We start from the raw sequence: 27,399 nt of genomic DNA on the forward strand, positions 1-27,399 counted from the left end.
TGGGGGTTTTTTCTTAGATTTTTATTTTTACACATTCTTATGATATATCCCTTCAAAGGGAACAGGAACAGGTTAGCAAGATCAGCTTTTTAGATGATTCCATTCTAAATATACATTTTAAACAAACAATATCCAAACAACCAGCGGGGAGGTGAGAAACATCCCATTATCACCGCTCTGTCTACACAATAATAAACGTGAAAGGACTGGCTGTGTCCTCACCCTCTCTCACCATAAAGCTACTATTGTCTCTGGTTTTAAAGGACATGGAACCATGGGGTGACCTGTCACAGGGTCAAGGGCATGCCCTGCTCTGGGCTGTTCCAGAGACTTAGGAACCAACCACAGCTCATGACTCCATGCTGGCAAACACTCTTGGCAGGATACTTCTTGAAGATGTGCACTCCAACATGGAGATACAAATTAAGACCCAAGACACTTATTTTCCAATGGAGGTGGGTCAGGACATTAATAATCTATTCACCTCAGCACTCATTCCCAGGGTCACAAGCTGGGAGAGTGACACTGAGCTCAGCCCACACTTAAGACACACACAACAGACACCCCCCATTACCAGTCTGTCTTGCCATCAGACAACAGGCTGTCACCTTGACCAGTTCTCACCAATAAATAACCTACACAAATACCATTACCAATTACAATCAACATAAAATCAACTCTTTATATTAGAAATGAGGAGTCTTTGTTGGAAAAGCCGTCATCTCCCCTGACAGTTTCTGACAATCACCAGTTCATCTGGCAGACAACAAAAGTTTACACTTGCAATTCAAATCAACTTTCCTTCTATGCCCTGCTTCACGGTGTTTTAAAAATAGATCATCCTGAAAGCTCTACTGTGATGCTCCTCCACTTCCCGATTAGGAAAACACACTCTCTAAACTACCTGCTGTAGCCATTCCTGGCAGCTGAGATGTGTTCTGTGGAGGTTGAGGGCCATCCTCTGAAACCCAGAGGGAAGACCCTCAGCTTCCATAACTGCCCCAGTAACCACGTCCCACCTGAGGATGACAAAGCTGGGATCATCATTCCTCAGTGCGCTACAGGCAGTTAGGTCTGTGCTACTGTGTTAGGGGGAGGTACAGTTTAGACATTAAGTGAAAGAAACTAGTTTGGATTAAAATTTTAATACTGTGCTGCTAGAGATACTATTTTTATGTGACGCTACAGCTTTAAAGAAGCAAGCTTTAAAAACAATACCTTTGTGCAAAACACACCAGACAGAGCACACCCATTCTAGTATCTTCAACTCAGTGGTGTATATCTGCAGGGCTATATACTCTGTGGCCTGGGAGGTGAGTAGGGCCTTTGCTTGCTCCAGGGCCCCTCCTGGGTGCCTCCGGGCTGGGTGGCAACAGAAGCACCCAGTTCCTTCCCCAAAACATCTTATTCTGTTTAATGTATCATTTGTTTCCCTGGAAAAATACACCCCAACGGTCATGACTTCTGTCTAAAGTGCAAAAACCTCCCTGAGGTTGGTTGCCATCTTCCATCTCCAACCCTTTGTGCTCAGAAAGGCCTCCACCCCCATCATCGGTGGGTTGGGAGGGGCTTCTTTGGGAGGCACAACCCACCTGGGCTTCCAACTGTACTGTGCATGACCACCCTGCAAGTATGTGCTTCAGCTTCCTATTGTCTTTAGGGTCTACCTCCCACCAGTAAAATTAAATGTTTAGATCCTAAGGGCTAAGGTGCAGAAAAGCTCAAGTACACTCTGGTAGGAGCTGGCTACTCCAGAACTTGTTAAAACCAAAAAGAGTATTTAGACTGCGCACTACTTAATGACCTAGTACCAGGAAAAGCTGGTATTATAAGCCATTCCCAGTAATCCTTCCCCAACCCCCTGCCCCCACCTGGACCCAGTGCAGGGTTCCAGGAGCTTGTGCAAATGTAGCAAGTGTGCTAATCTGATACACTGCAGGAGGCTGGAGCTGTCTTCTCCATAGATAAAATACTATATTTTTAAAAGTTGTGCACATAGAAGGCAATTCATTCAAGTCTTAAAATGAATTTAACTCTAAGGTGAGTAACTTTTTCCTAAGATGAAATCATTTCACTTTTTTTAATCTGCCTATTTCCTATGGTTTCTTTTTTGAAAAGACTTTGTAAATAGACAAATGAATTCATTTTTCCCTTATAATGTTAGTTTACTATTTCATGTTAGCACATGTGAATAAAATTTACTCTTAAATATATTACTTTAATCCCATTGCCATTTAGGTGTCTTACCTAGGCAATTATACTTTCAAACAGATGCCAGGCACTTCTGTGACCAGGTGCAAAAATGGGAGAAATCATCTCTAGGAGTGGAAAGAAAACTCCAGAAAAAGGAACTTTTAAGACTAAAAAGATAAAAGTATTTCTTGTCAAAGTCCCAACTCAATAAAATTCCAATGCCTTTTAAGGCATGAATTAGTTTGAAATCTTTACAGATTATTAAGTAAAAAGACACTGCCTGGAGTACTCGAAGTAAAAAAGGGGGGGGGTTTAATAAAGAGTTCACCTCCCTCCCTTAAAGTAAAGGCCTTTGTGTGTTGGTATGTTACCAAACAAGATGGCATTTAAAATCAAATATCTGTTTATCAAAACCAGTGTCCCTCATTTTCCTCCTCCTGACTGTCTAGATAGAGGAGGGCAACCTTCTTCTCGTCCGAAATCACTGACCTCTGGTCTACCATCCTCTGCAGCTGCACCGTCTTATCAAATTCAGCTTGCTCCTTGCCCCTTTCCCCGGGGGCCTGGTGTCTGTCCCCAGCAGAGCCCTGAAAGCTCACGCCGGCTGCCAGGTCATTCCTACTGCTGGCATCTCTCCAAGCACCAGGCTCAGACACACTAGGAGCTTCTGCTTCCGTCCCTGCAGGGAAGAGGACTCTGGCCTCTTGTGTCCAGCGGGAGGTCGCCTCTACGTTACTCACGTCCATCTGAAAGGTAAACGAAGTTTCTTTGGGCCCCAGGGCAACGTGCCTTAGTGTTCTGCCACTGTCTGCAACCTCGCTTACTTCAGGGGAGTCTACCGAACCAGCAAGTGCAAAGGTTTTGGAAATGGGTCCGTGGAAGACAATGTGTTCAGAGGTCTTGGCTTCCGCGGGACCCAGCTGAATATGCCTAAAGGATCTGCTCACACCTGATGTTACTTCATTCCCTGACATGTCTTCTGCACTAGCTTCCTGGGGAGACTCCGAAACGGCCCTTTGGAAGGTGCTCTTTTCAGTCACAAGGATGTTCCGACCCACAGTGTAACTGCTGGTGGCCAGGGTCTCGTCTGCCGAGCCCTCTCTGTGGGTGCTGCTTTCTGAGTCGCTAAATTCTAAGGGCGGGGGAACGATCGGCTCGGTGGCTTGATGCCTCTGAGGCCCGATGGTGACATGCCTGATGGACGTGCCGTCCCCTGACCACGCTTCCATGAGCACAGAAGCTTCCCTGACGCCCAACTCCACTGCGCCTGAGAGGGGGGCTGTGAGCTGGGTCTGCTCAGTGAGCCCCTCCCGGGTGCCTAACTGAAGGTGCTTTACGGAAGTCTGGGTGCCCGCTGACTCTTCTGCTTGAGAAGAGTCACCCGCCTTCCCCACCCCAGAAACGGGGGCCTGAAAAATAACTTCCCTCTGAGCATAAAACTGTTGGGAGCCAAATGGGCTGTGCCTCCCAAATCTGGGAGGCTCTGTGGGTAGCTCTGCAGGGCCAGGTTCTTCTGTGCCCCCAGCCTCGGGACAGGCGGCATCAGGCCCTGGGAATATGACTTCTGTGGACACTGGGCTCTGACGGGCACCCAACGTAATGAGCCTGGCAGACCGGCTGGTTCCCGCCGAGCCCTCTGCCCAACTCGCCTGGCCCTCTGCACTTACCTCCACCGCCTGGGCGGCACGGCCTTCGGCCGAGACCTGCTCAGTCCTCCACATTCCAGGGGATGCTATCTGGACGCGCCCCCCAGACTGGCTGACGTCCTCCAGCACGTGAGCATGGACAAAGCCCGTGGGGCTGGTGACTTCCACGGTGGCCGACACAGGGCCCGGGGGCGAAGCCAGGCCCGCGTCGGCCTCCCCCGCAGAGGAGCTGTATAGCTCCTGGGTGGCCCAGCGCCTGAAGCCGCCGCCGGCCTCCGCCTCCGGGCTGCCTGGGCCTGGGCTGCGCCGCCGCGCCAGGCTGTCTCGCACCACCGACTCCACGGCCTTCTCGATCTCCCCCGCTTCGTCCTTGCTCAGCTCCTCCAGGTCTAACTGGTCGGCGTCCACCGTCTGTGAGAGGTTGACTTCGGCCACTAGGGTCACGGCCCCGCTGCCCGCGCTCTGGACTTTCTTCACGTCAAACGAAACACCCGCAGGCCCGCCCTGGCCCTCTCTGGTGAGGGCAGACAGCTCTTCCTTCATGCGCTCCGGAAGGTTCTCCTCCAGCTGCTCGATCACCTCCACCAGCTGGTGCCTGGGCTCCTTGGAGCCTTCCTTAATGGATGTGTGGAACTCATGGGGTATTTTGATTTCCTTCTCAATGACTATGGGCTTGGCATGAAACTCGCCACTTCTAGTTTGTTCTTTCCAGGGAGCAGATGCCGTGTCCCCCTCCAGAGGCACTTCTGGAACATCCACCGGCTTCACGACCTTCTCTCCCGGAACGTCATCCCTCCGCACTCTTCTCCGAGACCCCGGCACGATCTCATCCTGCCAGGAGTACCTGATGGTGGATTCCTCTTCAATGTGGATCTGCCCATACACGGAGCCTTCTTCTCGCTCGGGGGCCCCAGGGTGTTCGTCCGGAGTCGACACAAAGTAACTCTGCTCTCCCTCCAAGTCACCTGCCTCCGTCACTTCTTCCACATGAGTTACGCTCTCCTGGGGCCGCCTGGCCTCCTGACCTGCGTCCCCTGAGCACGTGACATCTGATTCCCCATAAACTGCCTCCTCTCTCTCCTCAACAAGCCCCCTGGAGCTCGGAGACACGTCATCGATCTCCTCCACTTCGAACGGGGTAGAAAACTCATCTTCCTTCTCGCTGCTGACATAGCTCATGGGCTCTTCGATGATCTCCACGTTGACGACTTTTGCTCGCCCTTCTTTCCCCTTCAGACCGAGACGGATCACGTCTCCGATCAAACGCTCTGCCGATTTTCCTTTCAGCTCCACCTCTTTAGCATCCTTGCTTAACAGGTAGTCCAAGCCGGCTTCGTCCGAAATGTCAATCTCTTCAGTCAGTTTCGACTCCACAACTATCTCAGTCTTTGCTTTTCTGTCACCGGGAACTTCTTTCCTGTCCACATAAGTGACTTTTGTGTCTGGAAAAGACTCAGCGGATGCTTCTGCCTCAGGAGAGTGGGTAAACTGCTTCAGGATACTGGAAACGATGTTCTCAGCTATGGTTTCAGTCATGGAACCGCCTTTCAGAGAGGCTGTGGTGTCGCTGGCGCCCAGCGTAAACCCAGCCTCTCTGGTTTCCACCCCTCTCCCTGTCCCGTCACCAGCATCCTCCTTTAGGGGTGTCTGGAGATCCTGGGGGGCCACCTTTGCTGTGCTGTCCTGGGACGCCTCTAGCCTGATCGGTATCTCTCTCCCCTTCACACTTTCCTCCTTCAGCGACTCCTTCTCTCTGGCCTTTTCCCTCATCTGCTCGCTTTCTCTCTTTCTTGCTTCTTTATCTAACTTTGTCAGTTCTTCCCACCTTAAGTTTCTCTCCTCTGAAGCCTTCTCTTTGGAATCGAACATTTTCTCTTCTCGCTTTGTTTGAATGGTTCCTGGTCTGTTTCTCTCCTGCTCCTTTGTGGCTTTAGCTTCCGTTTTCTTTCCCCAAATGACGGTCCTCTCATTTGACCACGTGCCCTCGGAAGCGGCTGCCGCCTCCTCGGCCCGGCGTTCTTGGTAGGGCTCTGCAGCAGCGGCGGACTCTTTGGCTGAACTAGCGGGTGGAGCCTTTGTTCCTTCGGTTCTTGGCCTCTCAGGGAATGTTTTCAGTTGAGCTTCAGTATTTCTTAAAAGACCGGGGGTTGGAGAGAACGTTCTGAAGTTGGTCTGACCACTGGCAGTTTTCTGGTAAGCGTTCTCCTGCCAGGCAGTGGTGAAGGAAGAGTATCCGGAGCCCAGCACGTCTCTTCTGGCATCGCTCCTGACGGGTGTCTGAGAACGCGGCGCCAGGCTCTGCCGGAAGCTCGCAGGAGGTGCTTTTTGCCGTGGAAACAGATTTCTCTCATTTTCTTTCTGTAATACCGAGGTGGTATATTGATAGGACTTCTCTCTGAATTCTGTAGAAATTGAACAGTACATTAAATTGATAGTCATCATTACCTTTTTTCATCTTAAAAGCATCACCACAGATCAGATCTTATCCCGTCATAATATATACCATTACCACAGAAGGGTCATTATAAATGAGATATGTTGGGTTCCCAAATTACTTTTTCCGGTAGTTTAAAGAATCCCAGGACAATAAAATACAGCTCTACAAATGCTTCCACACAACACTTTTCTCCAATTACTGATCTTAAAATACTCATCCATCTTAAATATATCAAACATGTGATCATAAAGCATGGCACCTTGTGCCAGTGAGGTTAGGGGTGTATTTATGTGGCAGAAATCTCACAGTTTGGAATCCTTCATTTCCACTTTGTTAAGGTAACTTTATTTTACTGATGAGCAGAGAAGAGCTTCATAATTACCAAAGATAAGAGTATATAACTATTAAACATTGAATACCACATTTACTATGCTTTTTTTTTTTTTCCTTCACTGATTTCTATGTTGGGTCAACAAATACTGAAGAATTTAACTTTTTTTAAAACTTCCTGATTTCTTCGACTTTTATACTTTTTTGCTTTTTTCAAACATCTCATTTGAAAAGGTGCCAAAGCAGGAAGCCAGCCAGTCATCACTACTACAATCGGTCTTAATGTCATGGTTGTAGGACTGGGAGGCTGTCTGTGGGGCTTCCTGCTTTGCTCTGGCCCATCCACAGAGATGCTACCCTTGGGGATGGCCACACACCCCAGGGTAACTGCTCTAGGGGTGGTCACTGGTGGTAGGAGTGTAGCCTGGCCAGCAGGACCATCTACCCTGAGGGTACCCCCTCATGCCTACCCACACCCATCTGCTGATCTGGATAGAGCCTTCTCATCCTCTGGGTGTCCCCACTGCAGCCAACCAGCTTCCTCTCAAATTCAAAAGCAAACTTGCTGGACATTATCAAAGACCAAATTCCATCCAATCACAGATGACTGGAACCAAAATTATTCTGAACCTGGTGACCTGTCATCCTGTGGAGTATCTAACCTGGGATATTGCTTTTGAAAAATAAAGATGGAGGGTGTTTTTTTTTTTTTTTTAATCTACCACCTATACAGACTGGCTGTTATAATCACTCTCCTGACAGTGGTAACCAATACATACATGTATGCCCCACGCACCATGATTCTGAACATGACAATACTCACAGAGCTGAACTACAGAGTAGGGTGTACACCCAACACATTGTACCTAATGGACTCTGTCCTCGCTTAAGAAAGCAAGCTCTTAAAGGTTGTACAGGTCCAGGGGAGTTTTCTTTTTCTTAGTTATCCTGCAGCTTCTCTGGGTCTTTCTAACGAACACTAACTCTCTAATAGTCGGTTCTGCAGCCACAGGAAGTTTGGGCTTTGTGCTGCAGCTTTTGGCCTGGACAGAGGTCAACCTCAGGGCACTAGCTGACATTGCTGCTCACATTGCCCTGAGCTGCCCACGGGGACACAGGCTGGTAGAAACAGTATAATCCTTTTACCTCTGCTCGCGACTTCCAGAGCTGAGCCTGCTGGACGAAGGAATACCTCCCTGGGCCTGTGTGAAGGCTGTACGTCTTTGCTCTGTAAAGGGTATTCCCTCCAAAGGGTGTGATGAGCAAATCCATTTCCACCTTCTCACTGGCTCTCCATCAGCCCTCTCCTCCCTCACCAAGTTGGGTAGGAAGAATCCTCAAAACACTAGCTAGATGAAAATGAGTTAATGAAGCCCTTTCCTATACAATCTCATTTGCATATTATTGAAACTGTGTGTGTGTGTGTGTGTGTGTGCGCGCGCGCATGTGCACACACGCATGCGTGTTTAATCACTCAGTCATGTCTGACTTTGTGACCATTTGGACTGTAGCCCATGAGGAGCCTCTGTCCATGAGATTTCCCAGGCAAGAATACTGGAGTGGGTTGCCATTTCCTTCTCCAGGGGATCTTCCCAGCCCAGAGATCAAACCCACGCCTCCCGTGTCTCCTGCATTGCAGGCAGATTCTTTATCCCGAGCCATTGAAACTAAAGTAAATTCCATTTGGTGCTTGAGAGGTACGAATGACAGTTATCTGAAAACTCTTATCTAACCCCAGCTCTTCCAGATAAATGATACTTTACTCTTTATCCATAGAATAAACCTGTGCAGATGGACACCATCTTAATGTTAAATGATAAGCTTCCCTTATATTTACCTTGTGGCATGTTTTCAATGCATTCAACGATCAATATCTCCGGATTACTCTCTCCTTCCAGTAAGGCTCTGTAAAAATTATTTTTAAAAAGCTCATTAGGAAATAGAAGATGAGAAGTACCTCTGTAAGCTGTGGATTGGGTCGATGACACTCTGGCGCAAGGTCACCGGTCTGCAGATGCCACAGGGCGTGCAAGACCATGCCAGACCTGGCTCGGGAGCACCTATCAGCCAAACGAACAAAGGGGCCGGGCCTCCAGAAGGACTGGAGAGCCAAGAACTTCTGGAAAGGCCCTCCAAACCCAGGGCGAGAAGGAGGAGGATACAGAGGGATGTGGACCCAGGAGGGGAGGCCGGGGACCTGGCTTTCCTGGGAAGTGGGGAGGGGCCCATGCCTGGCAGACCACCCGGGGCCACAGAGCCCCAGAACAGTAACACTACCAGTAACACTACTACCCCACCAGGGTCTCCCTGGAGTCAGAGGTCAGGGGTTAACTAGGGGCAGAGGAAGGGCTGACATTTGTCTGTAAATAAGGAAGTCAGGCTGCACGTGCACTTTTCAAACTGCGTTCCATGGGGACATCTTAGAGATGAAAACAATAGAGGAGAGATGGAAGGGGCAGGCAGAAAAGGAGAAAGAGCTTCAGCCGCCGCCTCCACCACAGCCCCCAGGGATCATTTCTAGGCGGCATCCAGTTACCTCCTCTGATAAAAATGGCAAAATGCACTAGACTCGGGGGTTTCTTTGGCCATGTCTAACTCCAAAAGTGTAAAACTATCATAGAGTATTTATTGTTATCCACATCTAGGACTCGAAGCCCTGAAGAGAGAGCAGATGCAGGCCTCAGGGCCTCTGCGCTCCACGGTGGGTGAGCCAGACCCAGGGCCCCGAGACCCTAGGATGCGGGCTGCTACCGGCACAACAGTTGTTCAGTTGCCAGGGCAACGTGTGAGGTCACCAACGTCAGTTCCAAGAAATACACTGCATAGGGCAACGGGCAAGCAGAAGTGGAGCCCACTTGGAAATGCTGACTGACCACTGACAGCCGGGCAGGCAAACACGGGAGGGCCGCCAGCGCGGACTCGGGTCAGGCAGGGCAGTGCCAAGTCCCGTTTCCACGGACTCAAAGGCGGTGATTCCCACACACGCGAGAGCCCCATGGGCGGCTGGAAGAGGGCAGGAGCCCCCACTCCGCAGCCTAAGGAGAAGCAGAGATGAGGGCGAGGAGTTCCAGTCCAGCTGTGCACAGGAGGGTTCGTCCGATGCCCCGGGCCACACTCAGAGCCCCGCGCTCCACACCCGGACAGCCAGGAAACCGGACACCAGCCCGCTAATCCCACACCCTCCCGACCAGGCGTGTTGGGTTCCCCAAACACAAATAGAAAATGCCGAGGTCCCTACAGGATAAAAAGGCACACGCTGAAGGGAAAGTCAGCCTGTGGGGGGTGCACCCAGGATGGCACCAGCAGGAAAGGCAGTGTCCTATAGCCAAGGGGCCACAGAGGGTGCCGAGAAGCCAAGTCCTATTTCAGCTCTTCCCTCCGCCTGCTCGGGAGGAAGCCTCCCGAGTACCACAGGGTGCTCTCACTGGCTGCCCACAGCAGGCAGAAAGGGCCTGCAGGGTGTCCTGGCCAGCAGAGAACAGATGACAGGTGGGCGGGGTGCTCAGGATAAAGACGCCCCTGCAGGAAAAACACCTTCCTTCTCCTTCATAGGGCCATGGCTTTGTTCCTCTTTCAGGGAAAATCCAACTCATCACCAGACTTCTAGAGTGCAGGACCCTAAGTTGGGTACTGCGGTTCCTAGGAGGGGCACCAGACCTCGAGGGGTGATAGGGCCCTAACACTCCCACCCCCAAGGCCTTTGCCAGACCTAAGACGGGCACTCTAAGCAGGCTTCGACCCTGCCGTCTGTCTCACCAAGACCTGGCAATTCCACACTGGGCCGATGGCGCGTATCGTGGCCGACGGTGACCAGACAGGCAGAGACTGGGGCCTGGGCCCTCATCCCTGCAAGCCGCCTGGGCCTCCCTGCGGGGGTAGAGATGGCGCAGTCTCACACACACTGTCGATCGAACCCCGCAGACAGAGCCTCCAGACCACGCTAATGAAAGCACAGCCAACATCATTTGTGATTTCAGTCACAAGGCCCCAACGGGAAAGGAAACCCCCTGAGGACTCAGGCCCGTGGCGACACCCCTCCCGACAGCTGGCCCGACCGGCGGGTGTCACCTTGTCCCCCTGGCTGCCCAGCACGGGCCTCACAAGCGGGGCCGCTGGTGCTGAACCCACGCCTCCGTGAAGCCCCCCAGACACGCGGCGCCCCGCCTCCGTGAACCCCGCCAGACACGCGGCGCCCCGCCTCCCTGAAGCCCCCCAGACACGCGGCGCCCCGCCTCCAGTGAACCCCGCCAGACACGCGGCACCCCGCCTCCCTGAAGCCCCCCAGACACGCGGCGCCCCGCCTCCAGTGCTGCCCACAGAACTACAGCAGAGGCAGACCCAAAACCTCGGGGCGAGGCCACGAAGGGTCGGTCCCCTCAAAAGCTTTCAAAGGAACAGTTTTTAAGGAATAGACTTGTACAGCTTTAAGAAATAGGTCAAGCATTCTCCGGTTATTTTGGGAGCGGAGTTATAAAGCTGCTCAGAGCCACCGTGCTGCTGAGAGATGCCAACCGCCTGAATCATGGGCTATTACTGAGCGTTTCATAAGGCCCTCAGGTTGGCAGCCTCGAGGGGCAGGAAAACAAGCAAACGTGTGCGGGAAAACCAGGTCGGCGGCCTCCTTGAGGCCGCTGAGCCAGGCCCGCGGGTGGAAGCAGCACTGATGCGGGGCCCTGCACTGACAGACCCCCGCGGGGGCTGACCGTGGGCCCCGGCTGGGCGGCCGAACCTGCAGACAGCCCAGGGCACGCACGCTGTTGGCCGCCCTGCGCGCCCACCAGGCAGGGAGAAGAGTCCGGGAGGCAGAAGCTGTTTCCAGAAGCAGCCTTGGGGGGAGCCTGCCCGGTCCTGGTGGAGAGATGGTTCCCCAGGTGCTTCCTGACAAAGCACACGTGGTGGGGGCGGGGGGAGGGGAGCGGCTGGGAGAAGGCTTCCCTGCGCCCCCAGCTCCAAAGAGCCTAGGGGACCGCCTGCCACTCTAGATGGGAACTGGGGACCGGAGGGTAAGGGAGGAGAGGGGGGCGGAAGTCCTTCTGTAGGACCGGCATCGCCATCGGAGTTGGAAAGGTCTGCCCCTGGCACAGGCGGGTCAAAGACTACAGGCAGGCAGTGGTGCCAGGCGCCTCTGGTCATTGCCTCTGCGATCAGGATGAATGCACACGTGGAAAGTCTGGCAAATCCAGAGACAGGAAAAAAAAAAAAAGCGGACGCAAAAAACAAGATTAGGAATAAAGCAGAGAAGAGAAAGCACAGGGCGCGGTGAGCAGAGAAACTTCCAGAATCAGGTTGCCTGGATTCAAACCCTGCCACTTCCTAGTCCTGTGACTCCGGCAAGCTGCTCAACCCTCTGTGGCTCAGTTTCTGCATTTCTGAAACAGGGAGCACTGTCTGTGGTGCTAATTAACAGGGAACAGGTTTATGGTGTTAATTAATAAAGTGACTAGAAAGTTCTCGCAACAATGGCTGTCACAGAATACATGCTCAGTAAAGGTCAGCCATGGTCATTACCCACATCATTTTCTACTGGTCTCAGAAAACTGATTTTTCATTAATGAAAATAATTCAAGAAGGGAAGAGATTCTGGATTACTTAAAGTCATGGTTAACTGAGGGGTAATTCATTTACACAGTGATGTGGGGCTAACGACCAGCTGCATCTGTTGATCCTTGATCCTAATTGTCTATCCTTAAAACTACAAGATTTTATTAACTTCAGATTTTTCACCTAATAGGCAGATAAGTCTCAGCATTACACATTTTTATAAGTTTTCCCAAAGCGGGATTCAACTTTTAAAATAACAAAATGTATTTCTCCAAGAACTTGAGAGTTTTCAAGAAATGTTTTCCTTTGAACAAATACATAAAAAGGTATAGGTGCTCTTAAAAATAATGGAGCAACCAGAAACATCATTAAAATGATAAAATTACCAACATTAGGCGCTATCTGTATTGGATATTCTCAGTTAAAACCCACCGCGTCTGCCCACTGCGATCAGATAAAGGGGGTTCTGTATGTACATCCTCCCCCAACACAGACACATCAACACAAAGACCCTAAAGGACTTTGCCATGAAGTCCCCAGACAGGAAATCTTTGCACTATACTTCAGTATCTGGCCAGGCAAGACTAGCTTTTGTGTTTGAGAAATCCTTTGGCCCTGCTCTCCATTTTTCCAGGGGAAACTTAGAACTGTTATACTCTCCACTCCCAAAACATAAAAAACAAAGCCTCTTTGTAAATTCTAATGGAGATTTCATCATCTGTACCCCAGATCAGAAATCCAAGAGGGGCCCCTGCTTACCCTCAGTTTTGTCCTTTCTGGACTCAGCTTACTCTGGGTAGTTCTGCATTTTTTGTTTCAATTTTGACTATGTTCGCCACCCCCCCCACACACAAACACAACATGTTTTCTTACAGCCTACTCCTAATGATGGGGTTCTGTCCTCTTTTGGTGCAGGGGGTGGGGAGGGGGGATTCTCTATTTTTCAACTGTGTTTCTACAAATTCTCAATCTGTAGCTTGTAGGCCTGATCTTTATGTCAGCAGCAAGGGGCTCAGGACATGGTGGGTTCTGAATACCGCCGTATTCCTATCCCCCCTTCCCTACCCTTCAAGGCCCAACTCAAATCCCACAAACCTTGAAAAGCTCTCAGGCTACCTTGGCCTGAAGCTCACCATTCCCTCTCTGAACCATTGGTACCAGATCCTATCACCAGCGGGAACCCGTGTGGAGTATTTTCTTGGAACGTGCGTTCTATTATTTTAACATCTTCTTTGACTTTTCACCGAAGCACACGCCTCCCTCTTCCCGTGACACCCCCTCACCTCCCCCTCTTCTGCGTATGATGTTCAAACCTCTGCCATCCTCCAAGACCCAGATCAACATCACCTCCCTCGAGAAACCTCCCTGATTCTCACAACTCCCTTCTGACTCCAGAAGCCCTGCACCTGGGGACGCGTCTTATGTCCCACGGTGTAGGTAGGAGGCTACCTCTGTCCACGTGGCCTTATCCTCAGCACCCGGCCGCACCCTTATGACCCCCACTGAGCAGGCATCATACCCTGCATGTGGACTGTCTCCAGAGCAGCCTGAGTGCACAGCCCCAGCTCACAGAACACAGCTTCACGGGCAAGGTTCTTACCCACCCATCACACGTGCTCCTCCATGGACAGCCCCTAAAACCAAGCTGCCCAAATGCTTGGCCTTGCTACAGACACGTTAGCTTAGTCCTCAGGTCCTTGCTTTGGCTGCCCCCTCGGCCCGAAAGGCCCTTTCCTCATGGTCTCTTCCTGGCTGCCCTCCCTGCAAGACTCAGAACTGCCTCTTCCAGGAAGCCCGCTCTGCATGCTCCACGAGCCCCTCGCTAGGTCTGCCCGTTCTTTGTCCTGTCCTCCAGCCTGCTGGGTGACAGGCTCAGAGCTTTCTGGATGCCCCGGGGGGCTCTGCAGACAGCGATGTGGGCACAGGTCACCTGGGATCCTGTGATGGAACTTTGATCAGGGCGGGCGCAGGACGTCCCAGAAGCCTGAGGTGCCGAGTGACATCAACTCTGTGGGGCTGCAGGCCTGTGTGAGCAGGGCCCCGGAACAGCGCTTCTCTGCCCTGGGTGCACCTGGCAACCACCCCTGCAGCTGAAGCACGACCACGCTCGGGCCCACCTGGTGCCAGGTAACGGGAACATCGAGGACTGGGCCCAGGAGCCGCCGCTTCATCAGCTTCTCTGGGTGACGCCCTCATGCAGATGCAGCCGAGAACCAAGCCCTTGCCTGTTTCTGAGCATCTCCCCACTGTCACTCAGCCCCTCGTAAACAAACATTCCCCCTTCAGGAAAACCTCGAGTGATGGTAGACAAGCATCTCCAGGCAGACCGGCACCAGGCAGACGAGAGCGAGCGCAGCCGTGCCCACCTGCCTCCTCCGCACCCCCTTCTCCCGGCAGCCTCAGCCTGGCCTGGGGCTCCTGCCCACCATCACCAGCCACATGGGGCAAAGGGCTTGTTCTTGGTCCACCTACCAAGCCAGGCTCTCCCTGGACACTGACCGACCAACTTGGCTTTGGTGAAATCCTCCAGCCTTGGACTCTGAGGTTTACTTTGTTTTAATTTTAATATTTTATTAAATTACATATTTGTGTGTTAGCCACTCAGTCACGTCCGACTCTTTGCGACCCCATGGACTATTGGACTGTAGCCCGCGAGGCTCCTCTGTCCCTGGGACTCTCCAGGCAAGAATCCTGGAGTGAGTTGCCATTTCCTCCTCCAGAGGGTCTTCCCAACCCAGGGATCAAACCCAGGTCAGGTTTCAGGCAGATTCTTTTATCACTGAACCACCAGGAAGGCTATAAACTATAAGTTTATATATATTAATTATGCATTACACCATTCTGTTATTATCGTTTCTTCTTCACGGTGAAGGTTACTGGAAAGGGTCGGACACCTGGGTTTGGAAGGGTTCACAGCACTTGAGAGCTGGCCTCCACACAGCGCAGAGTCAGCTGCGCTGGGCTGCACTTCCAGCTTCCCGGAGACCAGCCCGCCCCTCCCGTGGGAAGCGTGTGGAGGGGTGACAGCTGACGAGCGAGGGGGAGCAACGCTGGCTGCAGCAGTCGCCCACCTCAGCCCCCTGGGGCGGTGAGCAGCCAGGCGGCGCGGGCCCCTGCACCATGGTCCCTGTCGCCCTCCGGGAGGCAGTGGAGGGAAGGTCAACCTCCCAGGGACGGTGAGTCAAGGTTCATAAAGACCAAATGGGCGCTTGTGAAGAGGAGTTTTCAGACCTGAGCTCAGAATTTGGGCAGGAGCACAAAGCACTGAGAGAATCACATGAGACACAAGGATTTATCTTCAGGACACTTAGCAGTGATGGGAAATGCCAGGCTCTGGGCTGCTACAAAGGAGCGGGTCAGATTCAGCTGCCTGCATGCCCTCCAGGTCTGCAGGTGGCTCCGGTCTCAGTGCTGAGCCCTGGGGGCTGGCGGCAGTTCTAACCACAGGGCCGGGCTCCCCATCCCCACCAAGCTCACCTGGCCTTCAGAAAGGCACAGTGACTTAAGTCACCCACTTCCTGGGAAGGATGGATGCCTCCTACACTCCTAGGAGTTGGCCACGTTAGTCCCTAATGGGTGAGAAAAACAGATGCCCAGCCACAGACAGGAGTGAACTCTGTCCCTGCGGATATGAGCGAAAAAAGTTCAACCACCACCAAGAGAAAAGCTAAAAACACACTAAGCCTTGAGGAAAGCTGAGCTGGGAGGGTTGTGAACACCTCCCAGGAAGGGGAGGCCCTGACCTCTCAGGCAAGAGGCCCGCCTGTACGCGCTGACTTCCCACAACAGGGAAGTGGGGATAGGACGCAAAACCCCGGAAAGATGAGGCGTAAAGTCAGAGTCTCTGGACTCCAACCCAGAAGACTTGTACAGGAAGGAAACAGGAAGATCCAATACACTCTGTAGAGAAAAGACTCCCTCAAAACCAGGCCTCGCCTAACACGGCACAGGTGTGGGTTTTCTAGGCAGCCCGGCGTCTGCCCTGGAAGGCTGGGCCTCCCGCCCCATCTCAGCCCGTGGGACTCGGAGAAGCCGACCCCTGCGAGCACTCTGTTCCCTGGGCTAAGGGCAGGCACGGGGCCCAGCAGAGCCAGAGGGGCCCCGGGAGTCCTGCTGGGAAAGGAGCCCCTCCTCTGCCCAAGCGTCTGGGGGCTACAGGGACGAGAGCCTGCAGCCGCTGGGGGCCCTCCTGCCACGGCGGGGCAGAGCAAGGCAGGGGCCAGAGACACAGGGCCAGACCGCCAGCAGCGCCACCCGGGCACCGAACCCACCATGCCGAGCGGACAGCTTTATCAGTTCTGTGAGGAACAAGAGCCTCCTTTGACTTGAGCCAGTCTGAGAAGGGCTTCTGTCACTGGCAAGTGACAAAAATCCTAATTAATGCTTCCTTCCCCCAAACAAAGCCCAACAATTTTGATGTTTTCCTTCTTAGTAAAGTTTAGCTTATCTCATTCAGCATGTGTTTGAACAGCCTGCCGATCTGATTTTGCCGTCGCTCATCCCATGAGGTTTCCGGGGAGAACGTGGGGAGATGGACCTTGACAAGCACAGACCAGCAAGTGTTGCCTCTGCCTTCCCCGGTGCCCTGACCCCCCACCAGCTTGGCCCCGGAACCATCCCTCAATCCAGGTGGAGGGTCCATGCCCCTGGGCAGGCCTGGCCTCTTAGTGGCCCCTGTGGGTCCAGCCCAGGGCCTGCCCGACAGCCTGCTCCCTCTTCACTGATGGTAACATGAGCCCTGGCCAAAGGCTGGTTGAGGCAGGTCTTCCAGAGAGTGAAGAATCAGTGAGGCTGGCCCCAGGCTCCAATGTGGATGCCCAGCTTACACTTGTAGGAAAGAAAGCTGCTTTTAGATGCACATCAAAGCAACCAGGTCGCTCTGATGTTCAGAGTGAGGGTAAGATCAGGAGACCCCACCGACAGCCCCCAGGGCATGCTGATCTGGGCTGGGCTCCATCACGGCTGCGTGCCCCAGCCTAGGAAGGGGTTGGGGGTGGGCTTCAGTCCCCTCCTCCCTGCTCCAGGTCTAACTTGCCCATCTGCTGACGATGATGGCACTGACGACCAGGCCTCCTGGGATCAGCCACAGCCAAGGCTCCAAAGCTCACCCACACCCACTATTGATTCATGCTCACAGCAACCAGGAGTGAGGGGGCATCGAGTCCACTTTACACGGCTTGGTGGGTACGGCACAGGCCCCGCACCAGCCTGGATGCCTGCTTCTAGACCCTTCCCTCACGTGCAAAAGGGGTGCATGGTGTCCACCACCTGAAGGGTGACACAGGCAGTGAGCAGCCTCAAAGGACTTAGCACTGCGTCGGGCAGGCAGTAAGGGCTCAGTAACCAGTCATCTCACAAGTGGGGAGCCTGGGTCCCTAAAAGCCCTTCCGCTGTAAGCATCTGCGAGCTGGGCCCTCCGGTCCAGTTCTCATTGCTTAGGAAAGCTGCAAGCGGTGGGAGGTGCGACCTCGGCCAGAGATGGCTCATCCCTGGGGGCAGGAGGTGGGCGCTCAGGGCAAGCACCACTTTGCGACCCACAGGTCACGCCAGGGACACAGGGCCATGGCCTCCGCCCCTCTGAGGGCTCCGTGACTGGTTCATCTGGGTCGACTGATTTCAAGTCAACATCTTCATAAACAAAGCCAGGCACCTGGAGCTCCCTGCTGATCTTTAGGCAGAGATGAGTTTCTTGAAGGATGAACCCCTGGAGACAGAGTCAGAGCCCCGGGGTTTGAAACAACAGCACGACAACTGGCAGATCGACTCAGACTTTCTGGGTCCGAGTCCTGGTCCTCTCGTTTCTGGGTCTGTAACTAACATGGTACCTAACCCCTAGGATCCAGGGAGCTGGCGTGTGTACAGCTCTTCACTGGTTCCCTAGACACGCAAAGGGCAGGCAAGGGGGCAAAAGTCAGCTACTCCCAGCACCAGGGGGTGCCCGCTCTGTGATCTGAGTGGGACCCTGCCCCCCTCCCCACTCTGGCCCTGGACACCTGGCTTGGCAACCCTGGGGGCTGCTCCCCGCTGTGACAAAGCCATCGCCTCTGCACGGAGCCTGCAGGGGCTGTAAAGTGCTCAGTGCAGCGCCCTTACCTGTAGGTTGCCACCTCCAGGCTGAGGCCAGTCTTCACCTGCACGAGATCCTGGTAGTCCCGCAGCCGGTCGGCCATGGCCAAGGTGAGCGCTGCCTTCTCATCCTCCAGGTAGGCGATCTCTCTCTAAAGAGAACAGAAGTTTTGGGGATCAGGGGGCTGGAGCTCTGCGGCGTCCAACACAGAAAGAGATGAAAAATTTCCAGATTTATTAAAAACACAGTCATTGCAAGGATAATTTTTAAATACTGTATTTCTCCCACCTGGAAAATTTTTGTGTTTTTTTTTTTAATCACTTAAGGAATATGTGATTAGCACACACAATTTTCTGTTCACACTTCCTAATAATAATGAAAGCTTGTAAAGCATTTCTACACCTTAAACATCAGTCAGCATAAGTAAGTAAACACACTGACACTGGCGAAGTAAGATGCTATTCAAAATAAGCCAAGACTAGAAAGCAAGGATTTTACTATATTTAAAACAGAAGTCACTCAGATCTGAAACAGAATTTCCCCCACACTCACAATTTCCCCAGTTGTATAAGCTGATACAGACTTCTTTGCTTCACCTAGACAAGCTACTTTAAAATCATCTGGGAGAAAAGTTACATTAATGAGACAAGAAAACATTCAGGGCATAAATGTCAAAAGTCAGACCTGGATATAAACCTTTTTGACTGTTCTCATAGCACAGTTCTCATATAGTTAATAAGAGCTCCCGGGCACGTGTTCACATTGTTCCCACAGCAGTTCCGCTCCCTCAGGGTTAACTGCATCTGTCCATGTCCCGCCGGCTGGGAGACACCGCAGGGCGCTGCCTGCTGCCTCCTACACGCCCCACTCCCCTGCCTCCCCCCATCCCCACCCCCGTCTCTAGAAAAATGTCCTTTACATACGAGTCATACAACACACAACTGGTGAACCGGATTTAAAATGAAATGACCAAGAGAATATTACCTTCCTCAAAATGTATCAGTTTAAATCGACAATATATTTTAATAAACACAATGGTTTCATTTATACCATTTCCCAATTCTGCACTACTCTGCATTCACAGTTTTACATAGCATTTTATAGTTATGCTGGGGAATAATTAGCTGAACAAATACTTAGAACTTTGAGTAAGTCCACATACTTTAACTTCTGGTTTGCAATTATTTCTGTATACAATTAACTAAAAAGCTTACATTCTTAGACAATTGTCTTTGTGGAATTTGAAAACTGTAAGACTATTGGGAGAAGGAAATCTATTTTCATTTATCACATAATCCCTCCATCAAAGGCACCTGGCAACAGGCTGACCGTCCAAAATCAATAGTGTCTACGAAACTAAGGAGTGAATGCAACTAAGGTCTCACACTGGATTTACCACCTAAAAAGAAGCATGATCAGCATGTAAATAATGCTGCTTCTCACAGCAGTTCTATACATCTAAACTAATAATTGCTGTTATGTTCTTTTTGTCTACATAAAGTATTTTAAAAACAAAAACTGAAGCTACTTCGCTTTGAAAGCGAAGAAGTAATTTTAAAGCAAAGCAGTAAATTTAAGAAGTGCTAGGTAGTATCTGAGGGTGGATAAGTGTAAACACCCTCCAAAACGGGCATTATAAAGAGGTTCATCAAAGCAGACCATTGGCCAGTCTTCAGTGACAGCTACCAGAATTTGGTCACGCATGACATTCACATATTCTGTAGTTAAGTCTCAGTGTTAAAACCCCATGTTCCCCCATTTTACAGGAAGTATAAACTCAGGTACAAGGTTACAGTATGAAATGTTTTGTAAACATATGAATCCTTCCTACTAGAGAAAATTCTACCTAAATATTAGAATTTGATGACACATAGTAATGTCTTTGCTGCTGCTGCTGCTGCTGCTGCTGCTAAGTCGCTTCAGTCGTGTCCGACTCTGTACGACCCCATAGATGGCAGCCCACCAGGCTCCCCTGTCCCTGGGATTCTCCAGGCAAGAACACTGGAGTGGGTTGCCATTTCCTTCTCCAATACATGAAAGTGAAAAATGAAAGTGAAGTCGCTCAGTCGTGTCTGACTCTAGCGACCCCATGGACTGCAGCCTACCAGGCTCCTCCGCCCATGGGATTTTCCAGGCAAAGTACTGGAGTGGGGTGCCATTGCCTTCTCCGATGTCTTTGCAGAGAAGTTCATATTGCTAAAATGCTTAGGAAAAGAACCAGACATATTCAGTCCTCTAACCACAAACCTCCTAGCAAGTTAAGATCTCCCAGCCATGCCAAGGAGGTAGCGTGAAGATTTTTCTCCCTCCCAGGGGCCCAGAACAGGTCTGTACCCCACAAAATAGAAGAAAAATCAAACTGCGTTTAAGTTACAATAAGAGCAGTTCCAACCACATCCCCATGTGAGTCAAGTCTTCCTAAACTGTCAAAGGAAAACTCATTGACTTTTGGAAGCAGGAACATAAGAATTACTGGCTCCCAGCAGTCTCCACAGGAATTGTAACCCATCCTGCTGGTTGAATAAAGCGTCAGACTTGGCCTCCAGTTCTCCCGAAGTTTTCAGACCCTGGGCCAGGCCAAGGCACTTGAGCCTGACACACAGCAGCGAATTCTAACCCAGGCAGGGCAGTTTTGCCGAGTGACACAAGAGCTGGGAAAAAGGTCACCTTTTCAGTTGCTATTTTAGAGCACTTCTGGGTGCCTCACAACAGACGATGAAATGCAAGCTACACAAGGGAAAGCATGCTGCGCTCAGCGTCCAGAGAATTCCTTCTCTTCACCCAACGTGTGCGGCTCCTAGCTAAGCACATCACCCAGACACAAGAGGAAGAGCGTGCAAAAGTCACCTTGAATGCCGGAGCTCGAGGGAATTTAATACCATGATAACCTCATTTAGATGCAAAAACTAAGTGTTAATAACAATGCATTGACTGGATGCTAAGTATTTACAGCTCTGACCCAGGCCACATTCTGAACTCCAGGCTCATCATTTTATAAGAGCAGGTGGCTATCTCGGAGGCATTTCAAACCCAACTCTGCTCTCCCACCCAAGCCCGCCTTCCTGCACCAACCCCGTTCCTCCAGCTCCTCTGGCCCCAAGCCCTGGAGAGGACCTGATTTCTCCCTCTCTCCCACCATATCCAATCCATCTGCAAAGCCTTGGGCTTCAACTTCAGGGTGAAGTCTGACCTCTGCCCTTCGCTGCTGCCCATGGCCCAGTCCTCCAGAACCTCCTGTCTTGATGGCAAGGTCTCTGAAAGAGATCACCCTGCTCCCACCTGTGTGGTTGGAACTGCACTTAACTTACAGTCTGATTTTCCTCCTCTTATTTTGCGGGATGCAGAACTGTTCTGGGAGGGAGAGAATTTTTGTGTTACCTCTTTGGCATGGCTCGGAGATCTTGACCTGCTTAGCAGATTTGCAGTTAGAGCACTGAATGTGTCTGATATTTTTTTTCTAAGCATTTTAACAATAATTAAATTTCTCTGCTACAGTCCATGGGATCACAAAGAGTTGGACACGACCGATGCAACTTAGCACACACAAACTTCTTTGCTAAGAAGTCATGTGCAACACAGCAGCCAAGGAGACTTCCTGAAGACACAGGTCACCACTCCTCTCTGCACAGAGCCCTCCAGCGGCTTCCCACACGCTCAGAGCAGAAGCTCAGGGCCTGTGGTGGCCCCCTTCTCCTCCCCCACATGCCCTGGTCACACCCGCCCCTGAACACCACACTGCTTCCACCTCCAGACCTGTGAGGTCAAGGACTTGTCTGTTGGGTCTGTTGTGTTCCCTGCTGTACCCCCGGGCCTTTAGAGGCCAGCTTGGCACACGACGTGCTCAATGTGGGCTAGTTTTATCACCCCTAGCTCACAGATGGGGAAACGGAGTCCCAAACATGGCAGAGCCAGAAATGAGACCCAAGCGGGGCAGCTAAACTGACTCCATTACAATCAAAAGAAAGTTCTGTCATTCACACCTCGGTGGTTGTGTAAGCTGTCCAGGGCCAGCCTCGAGGCTAAAAGCACACTTTCACAAGCCAAAATCTCTGTGTTTGTGGGTAAGGCTGGTGTAAATCACAAACGTCTTCCAGTTTTTGCCTGAAGTCCCTTCCTGCAGACTGGGAGGCAGGGTTCAAGTCATCTGTGCTCAGTCGCGACCAACTCTTTGTGGCCCCATGAACTGTAGCCCGCCAGGCTCCCCTGTCCATGGAATTTTCCAGGCAAGAATACTGGAGTGGGTTGCCATTTCCTTCTCTAGGGGATGTTCTCAACCCAGGGACCAAACCCACATATCTTACATTTCCTGCATTGGCAGGCGGATTCTTTACCACCACACCATCTGGGAAACTTCAAGAAATCTGAACCATACAAAAATGCTGGGGACTTGGATGTCCGTTCATCAAACTTCTCTGGCAAATCTGAGGCAAGGGGCCTACCAGACAGGCCTAAGGCATGTAGGCCATCTGGGAAGGCCCACTTTTCCCAGAGAGGCCTGGTGAGCAGCTTTCCCCCTCAAGCTGCAGACGCAGCCCAGAGCCTGGATACTGTGTAAGGGTTCCTGCCTCCAAATAGGGGTTTCCATTAAACCATACGGGAAACAGAAGAAAATAAATGAATGACTTAACTCTAAAACTATTCTGACAGCAGCCAGCTGGAAGGGTCTGAAAGCATTTTAGAATTTTAGATTAACGGGCACCTCTGTGCTAGTCCTTAGGAAGAACAGGGATCATCACTGTCTGAAAGCAAAATGAACACTGATTTAAAGTCCATTTTAACAGAACAGACAGAAGAGAGGGAATAAACTAACTGGGTTTACTAACTGGGTGATCTATGGGCCTCAGTTTCATCATCTGCAAGGTGGGGCAAATACTGGTACCCACTTCCTAAGACTGGCATGAGGACTGAGAGTGAATACCCATGTGATGGGCTTCGTACCTGTAGTACCCGGCTTCAGTTCAGTTCAGTCGCTCAGTCATGTCCGACTCTTTGCGACCCCATGAATTGCAGCACGCCAGGCCTCCCTGTCCATCACCAACTTCCAGAGTTCACCCAAACCCACGTCCATCGAGTTGGTGATGCCATCCAGCCATCTCATCCTCTGGCGTCCCCTTCTCCTCCTGCCCCCAATCCCTCCCAGCATCAGAGACTTTTCCTATTAGTCAACTCTTCGCATGAGGTAGCCAAAGTACTGGAGTTTCAGCTTTAGCATCATTCAGCTAATTCTTAGTAATGAAACTTTTATTACAGTAAATTAGTTAAATCAGGTCTTATATTTTCAGTCTCCCCAGGGTAGCTTCTTTAGAATTTGAAAACATCAGGAGCTTGGGGTTAAATCATCAATACTCACTCTTAAACAAAATTTCTAGCATTTCTACACTCCTTAAAAATAAAACACTAATGCTTGGTGTTGAGAGTCTTTTGGAATGCAACTTGAAATATGGTTGCTTTAAGCTAACTGATGAAAGATTCAGGGTATGGATGAGGAAATACACGGTACGATAAAGCCTGCAAGTCCTTATCAACATTTTCCTTCATCTTTATTTACTTTTAGTGGAATGAAGCAAATTCCAGTAAGAGAGGTACTACTGGACAGGAGGGTGGGGTCCTGGTTCTGGGTCAGGTGTGACCCCAGGGAAGGGCCCTGGAGTCCCAGTGTCAAAGAAGGTAATCTGAACTGCATGTCAAGTGCCCACCTCTACTGGAATCAGAGGAACTCTGCTTCTGTTTCATATCTGGGGGCAAACTTAAAGAGTTAACAGGGAGCAAAAGGGTTCTGCTGCTAAAAGGAACACTGAAACCAGAGCTTCCAGGCCCAAAATGAGCCCAGTGGGCTATGACTGCCAATGAACGGTGAGGACTGAGCCCACCGAACACGCCTCAAAGAAGGCTTTTCCAAAGCTGCTTGCACAGCAGGGACCCTTGACGTGTAGCAGGGGTTCCCTACAAAGGGGTTCAGTAGGCAGGGAGCTTGGCAGACACTTCCCTTTGGTTAAAAGCTCTGTGAAAGCCTATGTTAAAGATACTTTCTAGCTTTCACTCAACACAGAACATAGGGCCCTCTGGAACTGGTGTCCCTGGCCACCGTCACTGGAAAGGGAAGCGCTGTAGTGCAGAGTAAGTTCTGGAAACCAGCACACATTTTGCTAGTGCCTCCTCACCCTAGCTACAACCCTGGCAGGAGGCTTTTGCAAATCATGAGGCAAAGGCCTAAAAACCCACAATTCAAAAGACTAAGTTCCAAACAACTGGGTACTGTTTCACTTCATGATTTGCCATCCAGACTCCAGCTCTTTGACAAGGGAAGCCCCAGGGCAGTGCTAAGGACCAGGGGCAATCAACAGATACCTGCTGATTAATTGTACCTATGACGTCACCACAGGCCCCTATGCCACAACTGCTTCCTTTACTTCCGTTTTTAAAAAGGTACAAAATCACTCCAACACAAATTGTTAACTTGAAGCTATAAACAGTTTCCTTTCAGATACTTCTGAATTTGTGTGGATGACACACAAATTGTGTGGATGTGGTCTTAAACTGTCATCCTAAGAACTAATGACAGTTAGTAGGATTGGGAGGAGAAGGCAATGGCACCCCACTCCAGTACTCTTGCCTGGAAAATACCATGGACGGAGGAGCCTGGTAGGCTGCAGTCCATGGGGTCCCTAAGAGTCAGACGCGGCCGAGCGACTTCACTTTCACTTTTCACTTTCATGCATTGGAGAAGGAAATGGCAACCCACTCCAGTGTTCTTGCCTGGAGAATCCCAGGGACGGGGAGCCTGGTGGGCTGCCGCCTATGGGGTCACAAAGTCGGACACGACTGAAGTGACTTAGCATAGCATAGTAGGATTGGGGAATATTTTCAATTCTAACGCAGTCTGGGGAGAACCGGGGCTAACCGCAGGACTGGGCTGGGTGTACAGGTTATAAGCCAGCCACAGGTGTCACCTGTCAGTGTGAGAAGCCTGAGCTTCGCTTCTGTGGATGAGAAACTGTTTATAGTACCTGCACTTGTAATAACATCCTGCCAGAGACCTGCCTTAACCCAGCTTCTACCCAGAGATCTGGCATCAGCGTGTACTGTGAGGAAAACATCTCCGATCAAGTTCTTCTCTGCATTAAGATCGCTGCCCCTCCCAAAAACAAAAAAGGCGGTGGCGGGCCAGGGAGCCCCGACCAGCTGCTTCCCACAGGGAAACCATTCTGGCAAAATAAAAACCCAATTTGGAAGACAATTTATGTTTTCACCAGAGGCGTCCTAGTGGGCAACGGTGCTGCCACTTTGAAGGACTCACGATAAGGGCTTGGCATTGCCTAGAAACCTCGCAACGCTGGGGCCTGTCTGAGGAGGAAGGAACTGTTACCTCTGGAAGTCACTTCGAGGGGCTTCCTGGTCGACTTTAAAGTGAATTTAGTCGGAGAAGGCAATGGCACCCCACTCCAGTACTCTTGCCTGGAAAGTCCCATGGGCGGAGGAGCCTGGTAGGCTGCAGTCCATGGGGTCGCTAAGACTCCGACATGACCGAGCGACTTCACTTTCACTTTTCACTTTCCTGCATTGGAGAAGGAAATGGCAACCCACTCCAGTGTTCTTGCCTGGAGAATCCCAGGGACGGGGGAGCCTGGTGGGCTGCCGTCTATTGGATCGCACAGAGTCGGACACGACTGAAGTGACTTAGCAGCAATAGCAGTCCTTGAAGTACAGGAAATAGCAAAGAGAACCTGGAGCCTAGGGAGTCATGAGCCAGGATGCACCCAGGCCAGCCGAGGCTACAGAAACTGACAAGCGGAGCAGGACCCCGCCCCTGGGCACGAAGAGCCATGGCACCGCACTCTACATCCAGCGGGTGATCTTGAGGCCGCGCCGCGGAGTCGGGCGGTCCCTTCGGCGCCGGGGTCCCCAGGGGCACCCCCTGGGCCGGGCCCGCCCGGCGGGGACGCCGCGCCCGGCCTGAATGCGGCGCTGTCCGGGGACCCCCCACCCGCCGGGCGCCCGGGGCCGGGGCGGGGGCATTCCGGCTCACCGACCTGCCGCTCCTCGGCCTGCAGCTCGGACGCCTCGCGCACCCGCAGCAGCTCCTCCTCCAGCAGCGCCCGCAGCTGCTCCAGCTCGAGCACCTCGCGCCTCAGCGCCTCCGCCTCCTGCGCGCACAGCCGCGTCTCCTCCTCGGCCTCGCGCCGGCTCTCCCTGCCGCGCCGCAGCGCCTCCTCCAGCTCGCGCACCTCGTCTTCGTACCGCTGCACGGTCTCCCGCCAGGCCTCCGTCACCAGCAGCGCGCAGTCTTCGTGCAGCTCCCGCAGGCGCAGCGGGGGCGCGGCAGGGCCGGCGACGCGGCCGCGGTAGCGCAGGGTCAGGCCGGCGGCGCGCGCGCGAAGCTCCCGCACATCGCGCTCGCGGGCCGCGTCCAGGCCGCGGCGTTCTGCCTGCAGGCGGCCCAGCAGCGCCTCGAGGGCGGCGCGCGCGGCCAGCTCCTCCTGCAGCTCGCGGCGCTGCGAGTCGAGCTCGGCGTCCAGGCGGCCGCGGGCGGCGCGCGTCTCCTCGCCCAGCAGCTGCAGCTCCCGCAGCTCGCGCCGCAGGGCGTCCCGCTCGCCCTGCGCCAGAGCCGTGGCCCAGCTCAGTTCGTCCAGCTGCCGCCGCAGGCCGCGCGCCTCCTCCGTGCACCGGGCCTCCGCCTCGGCCCACAACCCCTCTTGGCCGCGCCGGCTGCGCAGCTCCTCCTCCAGGAGCAGGTTCTCGCGCTCCAGCTCCCGCACCCGGCACACGTAGTCATACAGCCGGGCGTTGAGCTCCTGCAGCTCGGCCTTCTCAGGACCCGTGTGAAGCCGCCAGGACAGCATCTTGCTGGGGTGCGGGGCTCCTCCGGCCGCCTGCTTCCCTCCGAACCCGGTCTTGTCCCCTCCGCCGCGCCGCCCCGGCCCCGTCGCCGCTCCGGAGGCCCGCAGACTGGGGCGCGAGCCGGCGCGCCGCGGCTCCTGGTCAGCCCGGCGGGCGGGAGTGGGCGCGGCCTCCAGCCAATCAGGGCGCGGCTCGAGCGGGCATCGTGGCCACGCGGCGCCCCCTGGCGGCATGATCGTGGCCCCGCGCAGTCGTCCTGCCCCGGGACAGTCCCGGAAAACCGCGAGCGGGCTCGCAGAAGGGATGCCCAGGAGCTCAGGTCAGTGCAGCGGCTCAGTCGTGTCCGA

General features: G+C 52.6%; 1 protein-coding gene across 2 annotated transcripts; it reads right to left on the reverse strand.

Moving 5' to 3' along the window:
• SYNM (synemin) lies at positions 1–27,168 on the reverse strand. Of its 2 annotated transcripts, XM_019983301.2 has the most exons (5): positions 26,245–27,167; positions 18,241–18,365; positions 8,444–8,511; positions 3,861–6,241; positions 1–2,939 (listed from the first exon to the last, which is right to left on the reverse strand). In XM_019983301.2, exons 1-5 carry the CDS (start codon positions 27,052–27,054, stop codon positions 2,601–2,603), a joined length of 3,723 nt encoding a protein of 1,240 aa, XP_019838860.2. In that variant the 5' UTR covers positions 27,055–27,167; the 3' UTR covers positions 1–2,600. The 2 variants fall into 2 exon arrangements, with proteins under 2 accessions (XP_019838860.2, XP_019838859.2); XM_019983300.2 differs by having other exon boundaries at positions 1–6,241; positions 26,245–27,168.
• Positions 27,169–27,399: the final 231 nt, after the last annotated feature.

Source organism: Bos indicus, chromosome 21 (genome assembly GCF_029378745.1).
Source record: "Bos indicus isolate NIAB-ARS_2022 breed Sahiwal x Tharparkar chromosome 21, NIAB-ARS_B.indTharparkar_mat_pri_1.0, whole genome shotgun sequence".
Classification (NCBI taxonomy): domain Eukaryota; kingdom Metazoa; phylum Chordata; class Mammalia; order Artiodactyla; family Bovidae; genus Bos; species Bos indicus.